At 39.9% G+C, this 14,266-nt stretch overlaps 1 protein-coding gene across 4 annotated transcripts in view; it reads left to right on the top strand.

Moving 5' to 3' along the window:
* MBNL2 (muscleblind like splicing regulator 2) overlaps positions 1-12,256 on the top strand; it is a 107,719-nt gene extending 95,463 nt beyond the window's left edge. For 2 of the 4 annotated variants that reach the window (XM_083855876.1, XM_083855874.1), the window contains one exon: positions 9,306-12,256. In XM_083855876.1, the coding sequence (XP_083712002.1) occupies positions 9,306-9,433 (128 nt within the window). In that variant the 3' untranslated portion in view covers positions 9,434-12,256. Of the gene's footprint in view, positions 1-1,136; positions 1,197-9,305 lie in introns of all 4 variants that reach the window. The other 2 variants (XM_083855873.1, XM_083855875.1) reach the window with 2 other exon arrangements.
* Positions 12,257-14,266: the final 2,010 nt, after the last annotated feature.

Genomic DNA, 14,266 nt, shown 5'->3' with positions numbered 1-14,266 from the left:
ATTTGCCCCAGAATTCAAAAACTAGTTAACATGGTGTAAAATACAAACATGCCAAACTTTTGGGATTTGGGACACCATGTGTGGTGGCTTCATCAGGAAGGAGCAGAGCCAGGACGTGCAGCAACAGAGCACCTCTCCTTGCCAAGGTGCCCACAAACGCAGCACCACTCCCAAGGGAGGCAGATTCTTCTCAGACCAGAATGTCATGGGGCACTGACTCACGGTGATCTCCCTTTCTGCACAAAGCAGAAGTGCTAGTTGCTCCCTTGTGCAAATATTCCTTAGTGTCTCCCAACAGGGCTTCCTCTCCATTCCTCTGTAACACCAGGAAGCTGCCTGGCAGGGCAGAGAGCTGCCCCTAGTGCTGCTGACAAGGCTTTTACTGTCTCACATTCCCTTTCTTCCTCATGGAAACCTGCTGTACTTGTAAACGGGGAGAAAATAGCAATATACTGAGAAAATTAATTGAAAAATATGGTAAATGTAGGAAATTGACTCTTCTTTGTAATTTAAAAGCAAGCTTTTGAGAAGGAAGATGGGAGTTGGAAACAAGTGTTATTTACATCCTTAGGGCCAGCATACAAGAACATTAAAAATAAGAGCCTATGCAAAATCCATGTTAATGGTTTGAAAACCTTTAATTGCAGTTTCTGAAGGAATGAGGGAACAGGTAGGAAATCACTTCTTCTGGGAATCAATTATTCTGGGAATAATGAATATCTAAACAATTTTAGTTTGGGGGGTTTTTTTCTGACTGAAAGGTTTCGGTCTAAAAATTCCATAAAGTTCTAGGTTAAATGCTCCTATAAAAATTCTGTTCTAACAACAGATGGAGTGATTTGAACCTGACTTAGAAAAGTTCAGAAAAGGAAACAGAGGAACAGGTTTCATCCCCAGACACATTATCAGAGGGAATACTTTCAGGGAGCTGGCTCAGAGCAGAACAGTGTTGGACATCCAGCGAGCCCACCTAAGGACTGACCATCTTGCTTTGTACCTGCACCAGGCTGGAAAAACAAACCTAAGGTGACCCTTGATCATGAAGAATCATTTCTCTAGAGAAGGTATTTAAATAGCAATAGCTTGTCACAGTAAGAAAGGAAAACTTAAACTGCTTACTGCTTCTTTTATGCTAGACACACAAGAGTCACGAGCCTCATCTCACTCAAGTTATCTTGTCTGACACCGAGTTACAGGTAAGTAGCTGTGACTCACAGACTCCAGAAGTGACAGTTTCCAATACTAAAGCCCACAGTAAATCTTGAACGGTATCAAGAAAACATCCTTTGGACTGCCTCGAAACAACTGATGTTACAAAATAAGTGACAGAACTATTTTCTAAGGCACTAGAGAAACAAAACCAAAAGATTACCCTGAAAAATATATGGAACTTTATTTTAGTCTCATGCAAACTTTAACTAAGCCTTTGTTTTAATACCATTTCTGGCCTCTTAACATAGCATGTTGTTTCTTTGTGAATGATAAAAAGTTCCAGTAGGCTTGTATACAAAACTTTAGATTGCAAGTTCATATACAAAAAGCCACTGGGGAAGAAATGGAAAAATCTCTGTTCTGTTTTGGGTTTTTTTTAGAAATTCTCCCATCATACCCCTCTCCCCTGTACAAGACTAAAACCTGACTTTCTCTGGTATCCTGCTAGATGGCAGTGTCACACAACATCAGCAGTAAGAAAAGGCTTCATTCTTTTATATAACAAAAATCAAAACAGATTTACCTTCCCTGTTATAGAAATGTAACGAAAAAATGTTGATGTTTGATATGATAACTTCTTTTTGTGTTCCTGCTTTCAATTATTCAACAACTGATACTTTGATAAAGGGAGTAAAAGTCTTTTGGGCATATATTTATTATTTAAACATAGGAAATTATTTCTGAGGTTGTAATTTTGTACACATTTGGGGGAAAAGGAGTTTGTTACATGGCTCCATGAGAGTCTGGGGTTTTCCATCATAAAATTTTAACCACACAGAGCAATGCAGAGCTCCACATGTACTTGTCTGGGATTCTGTCCTTTAAAATAATTGCATCTGGACATCTCTAGGTGCTCCAAGAACTTTCCCTTGAATTAAACAAAGATCATATTTTTATCTTGGTGTATGATTTATTGCCTAGTAGAAATGCCAGCCTTTGGCTTTGAGTGTGCAGGAGGCTGCACTGAAAACATCTACATATTTACTTTCGTTGATTGTATCTGTTGTGACTTTTAGCTGGACACAGAAATTTGCTAACTTGCCTGACTTCATTTTTGCTGCAATATTACCTGCCATGGCACACAGTAGTATGTGTGTCTGTTTATGTGAGAGTAATCAGATGAGAAGAAAATTAAGGAAGTGGTAAGTAGTCAAAAGTCAGGAAGGTTATGATTTCCTCAGAGAAGTTGAGGAAATCTCAACTCAACTTATGAGTACAGTGAGTTGTATAAAACTGACACAAGGTATTATAAGTAACCTTGATGAACATAAATCTGGTATTTTCTGTGTCCGAGTTTAGTTCTGGATGTTGTCTCTTGCTTTGAAGGGAGTTTGAACTGGAGTGCCAAGTTTTGGGAGAGGAGCGGTTTCAGCATGGTGATAATTGCTGAGGAGCCTGCAGAAGTGCTGGCTGTACTCTATGTGCAGTGATGCCTTTGCCTAAAAAGGATGCTGTATGTGTAGTGGCAGCCTCATCTTGCATGATGTGGGCATGCTTGGTGTCTAAAAGGAAAATGCAAAGCAGGTTTTGTTAAAAAAAGGCTAAGTGAGGATGTCAGGAGTGGAGAAGTAACACCAAGTAGCAAGAGGAATATGGGCAGTTCCATGGATAATGCACAGCTTGTGCTTGGCATTCACTCATTTGTGCTCTCAGTTTCTCTGTGCAAGCCTATTCTGGCAGTTCCTAAAATTCAAGAAGAGGAGGAAAATTGCCTAAAAGTAGGAAATGAAAACCACAGATTATTGCAGTAGCTCAGACCTGCTGGAAGGTAAAATGGAGTGGCTATCCAAAAGTCATTGGATGGGTACTTCTAAAATACTTCAGCAGTGGTTTTCTCACTTCTACATGGTCTGTCTGCTGCCTCTGCAATGAGTTAAAAATAGATTTTGGTAGAATATATTAGAGTATGTTATAATCAATTTTTAGTACTGCATTATTTATTACTTTAAAGAAGAATAAATAAAGCCAGATAGCTTTCATTTTTAAACCAACTAATCCTATTTCTCCAGAATGAGTAAATACTTATTAAATTGAACTTAAATATTGTACATTATTACTTGAGTAAATACCTATTGAAGCTCATAAGCAAGCTAAGGATTTGGCAGCACGAGTGACTTTGCTATCTTCTTTCGGGACCTTGTGACAATTAAATGAGAAAAATGATGCTGCTGAACCCTTGAACCCTTTGGGATCCCATAATTGCCTTGAACTTTTTTTTTTTTTAGATCATCATAAAGAGCTGGATTCAGACAAGGTCTTTGTCAGTTTTATGACACCCTGATAGTCAACAGCTTGTGCCTAATGGAATGAAAATGTGCAAGCAGATGTGGCCACTTCAGGGTGGACACCTGACCCTCAGCCATTTCCAGAGGCATACTGTCAATATATGGGACAGGCAAAACTGGGCACACTCAGATTTAGGGAAGAAAAGAGAGGATGAAGCTGGGCACCAGAATTACCATGTGAGGGAATGAATTATGAGAAAGCCAAGGAAATAGGACCTCCAGTCCTCAGGAAACACCTGATGCCCCCATATTAGGCCCTGTATGGGCAGGCAGCCATCTGTGGCCCAGACATCTCACTTGCTATGTTCAAATCAGAGATCACCTTATTGATGAGCAAAGTAGACAATTACATTGGGGTTGCACTGGATTAATGGCAAAGCAATAAGAGAAAATCCTCCTTCAGCCCAGGATTGAGGAGAGGACCATGGTTAGTGAATAAAACAAAGGATATATCCATTAAATGATAATATGCTGGAAATTGAGGTTTCAGGAGAGGAGTAGCAAAGGAAAAAGTCCAGTCTGCATTTAATGCAAGCAAGAATTGGAGCTGGCTCAAGTGTCAGCATTTGAGACAGGGGCAAAACCTATCCCATGGGACAGTGTTGGTGGGAGCCCTGGTGTAGCAAGTGGAACGTTTGGGATGGTGCTCCATGGAGGTGCTGCTGCAGAATCTGTGGGGAAGAGGAGGTGAAAAAGTCAGTCTCTAAGGCTGTGTAAAAATAAATAAGACCAGGCATAACTGATACAATAGAGATTACTTTCAGTAAGTGTCTGAACATTTACACATCTTTTTCCACTGCTAATTTAAAAAAAAAAAAAAAAAGTTTATTTTGAAGAAAAGGAACAAGGCACATACCACAAAAGAACATTCTAAGAGAAAATGAAAAATAAAGGCATTTCCCAAAGGCATGGGGAAATATAAATAGTCTTGGGTTCCTTGTCATGAGGAAGAAATACTTGGTGTTACTTTTATTTTTAGAAAGAGGGAGAAGTTATGAGACAGCCTGATATGAGCCGGCTGTCTGAAAATATCTGTCATTTTTAATGTATACCCCAGATATATCTGACCAGTCTGCTACTCGTGTGAAAAACATGAAAACAGAAAATGTCACTGTGGAAGGGTTCATCTATCCTGACATGGGTGTCCAAAAGTTAAATACCTTGGTGCAAACTGTTCACCACACATTCTTTCATTTCATGGAGGGCAGAAAAGCATCATGAGTTGATAATCTGTCTCATGCTAAAATAAGTTGCCTGAGGTAGCCAAGGAAGATGTAAAATGGGTGACTGGCTGAGGCATTCATGTCTGAAATGCTCTGAGATAAATCTTGTTTACAAGAAACTCCTATTACTACATTGCTTTCAAAATGGAAGGCTGAACAGACCAGAATGTTTGCTATGTATGAATTAATTTTTGGAGGGGTAAGTGCTTTGCAATGTAGAGATCAAATACAATCTTTACATCTTCTTAAAATATATTAGAGCTTATAAAGCACACTCTATTTTGGAGTAATAATTTCAAAACTTCTGAAAAAGAAACATGTCAGTGGTAGATGCAAAGTCATGTTTTCCAGCTGATCCACTGTGACAGGTCTTTAGTTGAACAAGAGTTCATGTACACTGAATTCATGCAGAATGGTAAATTTTCTGTACTCATCATTGTATAATAAATCTGGAACTGGAAAATTAATTTAAGTCAGAGACTATAAAGAAGCTTTGTGAATTGTAGCTTCAAAACAGAAAATTTCAAGCCAAACAGTGTTCTTGTAATTCCTAGAACTGGTCACAATTCTCTGTAATTTGGTCAATTTCGTGAACTCTATCAAGTAAAGCAGTAATCTGGGTGTCAGAAAAGAGTTCACAAAAATGGAATTGCTACTTTAATTTAAAATATTTTCAATTTTACTTTTTAAGTCTTGAGACAATGACTGATCACAGCCACCTTTGCCAGGTCTGAGGAATTCCCAAATCGATTTATCTGCATTGGCAGTCGGTGAGAAGCTGAAACCAGTGGCAGTAACATCTGTCTTGGTTGTCATTCTCCTGGATGACACTGCAGAACTGTGTCACCCTTATGAGCTACCCTGTCTGAATTTCAGGATGTTCTGTTGCACAAGGGGCTTGATGACTATTATGATCACTCAGAAGTCCTGAAGGTAAAGGTTGAAAAAAGCCATGCTCTGGTAGGAAAGAAAGTCTTGACATTTAGGAGCTGAAAATGTCACCTCTAAAGAGCTGGAAAATTTTACAGAGTGAATTTAGAAAGCAGTTCGCAGAAATTTAGGTTCACTCTTTGTTCACTCTTAGTTTCACAGAGGTCTGAACTACCATTGGCACAGTGTGAATGATTTTAATTTAAAGGGTAGACAGCTTTCTGCCACTTCAAACAGGTACCAAGCAAGAAGATGATGGAGAGGATACCTTTATCTGTGATTACCTCCAAAAAATGCCCTTTTCTTTTATTAAATCTTCTGTGAGGTACTACTCAAGGCTCTGAGTGCCAGGCCATTCTGTTTATCCTGGAAATAGTCTTCTTATTAGGTCTTTTACTGCAGCAGCAGCAGCAGCAGGTGTTTTCTGGCATGTCTGTATCCACACCTGTGGATCTTACCCATTCAGAGCATGAGAAAATGCTTTCCCATGCTTGATCTGTAGACCTTTGTACATGGGGCAATGCAAACTCATTGTATAGTCTTGGTTTTCAGGGCTTTTTCTTACATATACTATAGTAGAAGTATCATGAGATTACATCCTGTTGCTGTGAACTATAACAGTGTTATAACACTGTTAGAGCAGATATGACAAGTCATATATATGTGCATTTGAGCTTCAAAGAATAGTGAACATGAAGGTGGCTGGACCTATTTACAAGTAATGAGGGAGTGCAGACTCTGTAGAAAGTGTTTCCAGGGATGTTCCTTCTCCAGTACAGCTTCTCCTTTTTCAGCATGCAATTAACAGCGATGCAGACTTAGATAACCTCTGCCTTCCATCCCAGTTTATTACTTCATTTGTAGATTAAACAGGAGAGGTTCACAGTGTGTTTCCATGTAAAGTAGTTAAGCATTTTATGTTTCTCTATCAGACACAGTGAAAAGAAGAACAGTGGCAGAAGCTGATGCCTGTATATGTAGCCGTGGCAGAGCTGTGATATCTTTTGAGAAATAGTGTGAACATGTAATTAAAGACTACAGGAGACATTTTACACTTTGTGGCTAAGGTTAAAAAACAAATGTAGCTCCTCAGTTCTGCGACTCTGCACTGGAGAAGCTTGTTCTGAAGGAGAGACTTGAGGGGTTTTTTTCCTAGGAGGACTCCTACGTGTACTAGAAATAGCTGGGTGCAACATGCCCTAGTTACGGCCCTTGTACAAGGGGCGGCACATCAAGGACAATGTGGTGGAACAAGCCAGCTCCACAGCCACTAGCAGTGGGAGAGGCATGGCACCGAGAGCTCCAGCTGCTCCTCTGGCACCTGCAACCCATAAACAGGACATGCTTGCACAGAAAAGGAAAGTGTTTGCATTGTCTTCACTGTTTTCCTGAGTTTTGACAGGAGGAGAGAAAAGGCGAGAATAGGGACACAGCAGTGAAGTCCTTACCTTGGCTTTGCCACTCACCAGAGCAGGGAAGAGAAGGAGTCCCTGCTCTTTCACATTGCCCAGGACCCCTCTGTCCTGCCTGGCACGTGGCAGGGTGAGTGGCACTTGGGTTAATCACAATGCCAGGAATAGTCCTACCATTTTCCCAAGCAACAGCTGGAGATTAGGCCCTCTGCATTCTCTGTCACACATTTTGGGGAAATTGTGAACACCAGTCTTGTGGGACTGTTTGACCAAAGTAATTCTGGCACAAGGGGCAGGTACCTATCTCCCTGTATTGTGAGGAAAAAAAGCTATAGGAAAATGCAAGTTTATCCCCTCAAAAGCTGGCTGACGATGTAGTCAGCTGCAGTGTCTGAAATTCTGGGATTTTACTGAGTAAAAAACTTATTGAGAAAGTTTCAGGTTATGTCCCATTAAGTGAGACCTTAGGATCCTTTAAATACACTTGTGTGATTATGACTAACCCAGTATAGCTAAAGCTGCTTTATTAATTACATTGACATGTTGGGTTGTAACATGCTAAAAATACCAGTGCTGGAAATCTTGGTCATTTCTTATTTTCAGCACAGCTGTGTTCTTTATATGTATTGTCAAACCACCATGCTGGAGCTGGACCAGGGTTATCACAGACAGGGCTTTATTATTTGAGCAAAGGTATTTCTTTGTTATTTCAAAAGGAAACAGAGGATAGACGATAAGCTGACAAACTCACAATGGGTGGAAGTTCATTAAAAATATATGGCCTTGTTGTGTTCATGATGTATTTAGATGTTAAGTCCTTTGGAGCAGCAGGTGTTTGTACAGTGTCATTACAATGGGGCCTCACGTGTCACCAGATTTCCAGAGCTGATGGCAATCAAAGATGGCCTTTTGGCTTGCTGGCAAGGTCGTTGGGGTCAGGGAGATGGTGCTTGTGTACAGAGAGTGAGGCAGTGCAGCTGTGAGGGGCAGTGGGGGTGATGGGCAGGGGACTGGGATGAGTGCTTACCATGCAGAGCTGAGCATGGTTTTTTGGTGGTGTGTATGTCAGAGGTAGTATGTTGCTGAAGTTACTTTCCAAACACCTTTCCCCCCCCCCCCCCTTTTAATCTAAATATTGCATTAAGCAGTGGTCTAGCTTCATAATACACAAGTAGGTCCAAGTGCTGTCATGACTGCCTTGCCTACCACCTGCAATACAGCTTAAAAATAGGCCAAGTTCCAAATAAAACAGGAAGAGCAAGCAGTACACTCTTAATTCCTTGACTTGTGCTTAAGACTGGAGCACAGGATAGCAATGGCATGATAAAATATCACACCCCTGCCTTTTGATATCACTTTCACTGACAGCCATTTGAGGCAGGTGATGGAAATCTGAACCATTTTCCAATACTGTGAGCAGGTGGAGTTGGTTGCTGAGCACATTGTGCATTTAACCTTCGCAATATTGGAAGCAGGAGAGTTTGCACCTGTAAAATGATTGCTTCACCCTCCATTTGAGACACCATGAAGGTAAAACAGCAAGGTCAGTGACTATATAGGTGCACAGAGGTACCACTATGGTAATCCCTCTAGAATCCTTGCCATAAGGAAGCGTGAGAAAACCTCTCAAGTTCACTGATCTGCAGATAATTTTTTTAGGGAATAAGCAGCTGCCAGAAGTGCATTGAAAAAGACACTTTTGCTTCATGAAAACTCCCAGCCCAGTACATCTTTTTGCTTGTTAGTGGCAAGGAGCCCTGCCTCCACTGTTTCCCTTGATTGTTCCTGACTTTCTGGGAGCACAGTGGGAGCTGGAGAATCGCACCAAGCACTTTGAGCTCCTCCGGGAGGTGCAGGGCTTCCACCTCCACTGCTAGGCAGGGCGCTGAGAGTGCACACCCAGCCTGGGGCCAGTCCCTGGATTCAGCACTGTCCTCCAGTACTTTAACACCTGAAGTACCCCTTCTGTGTGTTTTCATGCACATGAGAACCTGTGTGCAGGAGAAGACAACCAGGTGTGTGAGACACAAACACCTCCCAGGCAGCCTGAGGACACGGGACGCTGTCCCACACAGGATGTTGTCTAACATGGGATGTTATTCCACACAGGGCACTGTCCCACACGGGACGCTGTCCTGTGTGAGCTGTGCCTGAGCTCCCTTAGGCCAGTGTTGGCTGTCTGGGCGCACTGCTCTCCCGGTGTCACCTAAAAGCGCGATCACGCTTTCCCTTTCTCTCAACAGATAATCCTGAAATAGCCGGCAGGAGCGGAACGGAGTGTCACGAAGCCTCCCTGCGGACGGCCAAGCACGGCTACTGTACATACTACCCCGTCTCCTCCTCTCTAGAGTTGCCACAAACTGCATGCTAAGTCAAGAATTTGTTCTTATGGACAAATCAAAAACTCAAAAAAGCTAGTGCTGCTATGTCATATATGAATATTAAATATGGTATGCTTACTATACTCCAACCTAAAATAGTTAACTACCTGATACCAGCTGTGATGTTTCAAGACATAAAGGATAACATTTAGTTTTAAAGATTTTCTAAGCATAGTTTAATTATTGCAAATATTGTCGTTTCTCCATAACTACACCTAGCAAAAATGGTCCAGATCAGTTAGTCTCGTGAGATTCCACATTTATGAATCTTTCGAGCTCAGCAATAATTGAATTGCATTGGCTAAAAACTTTCCCCAGTTGCAGGTTTAATTTTCACCCACACTATGATTCGGGGTTTTCTTCTGAGTTACAAAAATAATCTTGGTTTTGCTCTCTTGGTGAGTTGATTCCAAGACAGAGGAAATGAAACGCAGCCCGGTGTCCTGCACATCATCCTGCCAATCTGATATTTTTAGCCAGAAGTCCAAAGTAAAGCACAAAGTCTTAAGATGCACATGGTTGGTGTTTGACTTGTATGGAGAAGTTGCATTTGAATCATAGCAGAATAGCAGAAGAAAATTTTAAAAATTTTGCACAGTATGAACTTCATACCCCTTTCAATCCCCAAAAGAACAAAGTCTTGAGAATATTATTTTACAAGTATATTTATAATGTTTTTAAAATAGACTTTGCAGAAGTGCCTAAATTTTGTCACATCAGACTTGATGAAAGCGAGCCTGATGCCAACAGTCTAATCTCACCGGATGCGAATAATCTTTGAAACTCATAGTCAGGTTACCAAAAAGATCCAAGCTGTTAAGAAGTAATTTCTAGAAGTGCAAAATCAAACAAAACAAAACAAAACAAGACCAAACTAACAAAAGAAAAGGCAAAAAAGAAGGCTGTAGATGAAGAGATTGTATGATACTCTAATTTAATTAAAATTCAGCTGAGTCACTGAAACTTCATAAAGTGACTTTAATCTAGGCTATTAACTGAACACTAAGAATGTAGAATGAGATTCAGTTTAATAAATCATTACTGTATTTGCATTTTTTAAAATTGGATTATAAGATTGTAACCAGATTAGAGTGGAGAAAAAATAGTTCTTTTAATTGTTTTCCTTTAAAAACATATTTTATGTCACAAAAATATGAAGATATCTTTAATACAATTATATACATGTTATATATACATACATACATATATATGGATGAAGCAGATTTTAATGTTGTTTACTTTTTTAAATACTTTGTTGATTTACAAGGTAATTATATATGTATAATTAAAAAATTCATTTGTTTGATTTGAGATTTGTTTCAAGCACTATTGTACCAAATATTTCATATTTCACATTTTATATGTTGCACATGTATCACATAAATGACATAGTTTTTAAATTATTGTTTAAAAAACAAGACAGCTGTTATAAGTGGATATTATGTATAATTGTTTGCAGCATAAGTTTTCTATGTGGACATTACTAGTGATTGCAGTATTTTAACTTAACCTCTTCAGATTGATTGTAAACTATTTTAAACTTTGGCAGCACTGCCTGTTCTGAACGACTGAAGGCACTAACCATATTATTATTTGTCTAGGAAATTATTTTCCAGGCTAAATCTTGTTTGTCCAATGTCTAATTACTATCTATTTATATATAAAGCTGGAGATTTGATCATCCGAAAGAAAAAAAATAATCACAATTCGGTTGTAAAATTAACATAGTGCTTGTAACGTTGCGTTAGTTTAATTTGTGGAAAAATAACATATCTTAACTTGTTACTTTAGCAGTTAAGGTATCACCATTATATACTATTAAAACACTAATATTTGTAGACTTTCTCAGTCATTATAACTAGGTAGTTGACACTGCAACTTGCCTATATCTGTCAAAGTTGTTTTTATTTTTTTATAATAGTTAATTTAGGCATTTGGGTAGCTTATTGTATAATACTAAATGGTAAATTATCCATGTTTAAATATTTTATGTAGATAACTCTTCAAGACATCATTTTGTGTGAACTTTTTATGTTTCAAAATTACTGTTATTCTATGTTTTTTACAATTAATCCAATATTACTATTTTTTGCCCATGGATGACGAAGCTTCAAATACATCAGGTCTTTCATCCAGATAAACTGACAGACAAAAAGAGAAAATGTATTTTTAATAGGAGATCCACTTTCCGACTTTATGACTTTGTAATATTCCTGAAAACTGTACAAGTACAAACCTATGCTAACAGTAAGGAGGCAATTACAGAGATGTGCAAATACGTGTACAACAGATTCTGCATTTTATTTATTTATAAAGTAATTTTATAGACTATTTCAAAATTTGGGAAGATCTAAAACTATTTTTCTGTATAAATATTATTTGCCAAAACTTTGTTTATATTTTAAAAAAAGTCTAATGAAAATGATTAAATTTTAAATGCTTTGTTTAATTAAAAAAAAATACAACAAGAAATATAACCCCCTAAAAGAACCATGAGATGGGCCAACACGGAGACAGTGAATACTGTAGCTGGGACATGGTTTCAAGCAACTTGAGATGTCTCAGTGCTTATTTTCTTCAAAGGATAGAGCACCTCACCAAAATACCTTTTTGTTTGCCTCTCTCATCCAGCATAATTGACGACACGTACAATGAATATTTCGGCAACAGTTAAAAGAAACCCCTCCATTCACTCTTTTCCAGCATATATAATTACTAGTGGTATGTTAAATAGCCATTCTATTTCTGTTGTGACATTAAATTCATTCACCCAATGTACAACCACTGAAATAAAAAGAAGCATTTTAAAATGAGAGCAGAGTCGGAGCAATTCTTTCTTGTGGCACGCTCTGGGAAGAGGGGCTTGGGGTAACAAAAAATCGCCTAAATAAAGCAGAGGAATCTTTTTAAAAGTATTTAGTTAGTTAGTTTTAATTTTTCCTTAATTGCTTCTTCAGGTAACAAGTCCTTAAGTGCAATCCCCAGGTGCAGGACATGCAGATGCTGTGTGAGAAAGCCCATGCCCTTCCCTTTTCCTGCAGAAGATGCTGCACCACAGGGCTCCAGCCTCCAACAGCCATCCTGAGCCCTTCCCGCCCACCCAAGCATGCCAAAATGCAGGCAGGCACTGGTCATCCCAGGGGTGTGGCTTGCAATTGCCTCACCATTGTGGGAATTTTTGGTGGCACATCCTTTGCATCTTCTTTCCTACATCTTGAAGAGTGTTACACCACCAAATAATTCCTGTTATCTGCTAGTTCCTCTGGAGAGAACAGTATCACAGAGGAATTGTGTGCCCATGGGCAAAGATTGCATGGCAAGCTAGTGACAGAGGAGGCATAAAAACCTCTGGCTGGCAGCTCCATGGTTTATTCACACTGCCTTCCCTGATTTATTTTTTAAAATGTTTTTAAAGAAAGGAAATACAATTCCCGCAGAATCAAGAAGAGTTTGTGTCATAAAGTTGTCTACGCTTCATCAGCACAAGGCTGGTTTGAAAGGAGCCCAAAGTCACAAGTGATATGGAAAACCACCAGGTCAACCAGTCTTTTTGGATGTATCACAGATGTACTGAGCCAGAAGCCTGCTGAGAACAAGTATGTGGGATGGAGAGGAAAAACAGGATGACTTGCAGGGACAGGAAGGACTGGAGCATTAGAGGGCTGCAAGGGCATTGTAGAGCAGAAGTAACAAATTATTAAAATTCAACTCCTAATGACTCAGGAGCAAGAAGCCTGTCTGTTGACACTTTCTTATGTTAAACTCCACCCTGGACAGTTGTCAGCTGCCAAGAAGGGTCAGGACATGCCACTTTTCTTGTCTAAAAGCTGCTTTGTTTCTTGTCAACTTTGACACTTTCTTGGCATTGGAGAAGTGCTCATGAAAGCTGTGAGCTTTCAGGGGCCACAGCAAACCCACAGTGTCTGTACATGTCCACGTGCAGAGTATACCCTCTTCAGATAACATCAGAGTTTCCAAAATGAAGTAAGTTACTTCTGGAGAAGAGCCTTTAGAAACCTTTGGTTTCCCCCCTGCCATGCACATCCTTGTGAACAGTCTGTGGCCACTGCTGTGGCCCTCACGTCAGGCCAAGGGCGGCAGCAGTGTGCGGTGCTCAACATCAGCAGACTGCCTGGTGCACACACACTGTGCTTGGCCATGCACCTCCCCTGGCCCCATGTGGAGTAGCCATGGCCATAAGACTTACTCTCTATGTTTTGCTTGGTTGTCAGTTCAAAAGTCTGAAGTAATCTGAGCACTGGGGTGTTTTCGCAGTCCACTGGAATTAAAAGCATGAAACAAAAGGAGATGTGACGTTTGAGGGATCAGAGCCTGCTGGGATAGTTTTGCATGTTTGTGTACAGCAAAGGAAGCCAAAATTGGTTGAACCTTGCTCATGCTGCACTTTTGGAGTGACTCTTGAGCAAGTTACTAAAACAGCAACTGGGTTTTCTTTCAGAAAGGGTTGTTTCACTCCAGAAGAGGCCAGGGACAACCCAACATTTCTGTACTGTGAGTGAAAATAGATAAAAGGACTTGTGAGCAAGGCTGCTCAACAATGCAGGCATTGAATCTCCTGCTACTGACATTTTTTGCATAAATTCATGGGACCAAAAAGAACACCTCGCCTGGAATTGCTGAACACCTTGGCATCTGATTGTACAGTCATCTGAGCATACCATGCTCTTTATGCCTGCAATCAGTTCTCCAGCCAAGCCTTTTGTCCAGTAGCCTGCCTTTTTAATGTCATATAATTGACAGTTCTGGAGGCTTTTTTACATGGGTCAAGATGACTTTTATTGCTGGAGTGGGTGTGTGTGAGA

Source organism: Zosterops lateralis (genome assembly GCF_965231275.1).
Source record: "Zosterops lateralis genome assembly, chromosome: 2".
NCBI lineage: Eukaryota > Metazoa > Chordata > Aves > Passeriformes > Zosteropidae > Zosterops > Zosterops lateralis.
Note: the sequence above shows the minus strand (reverse complement) of the source record. Positions and strands in the feature narration are given on the sequence as shown.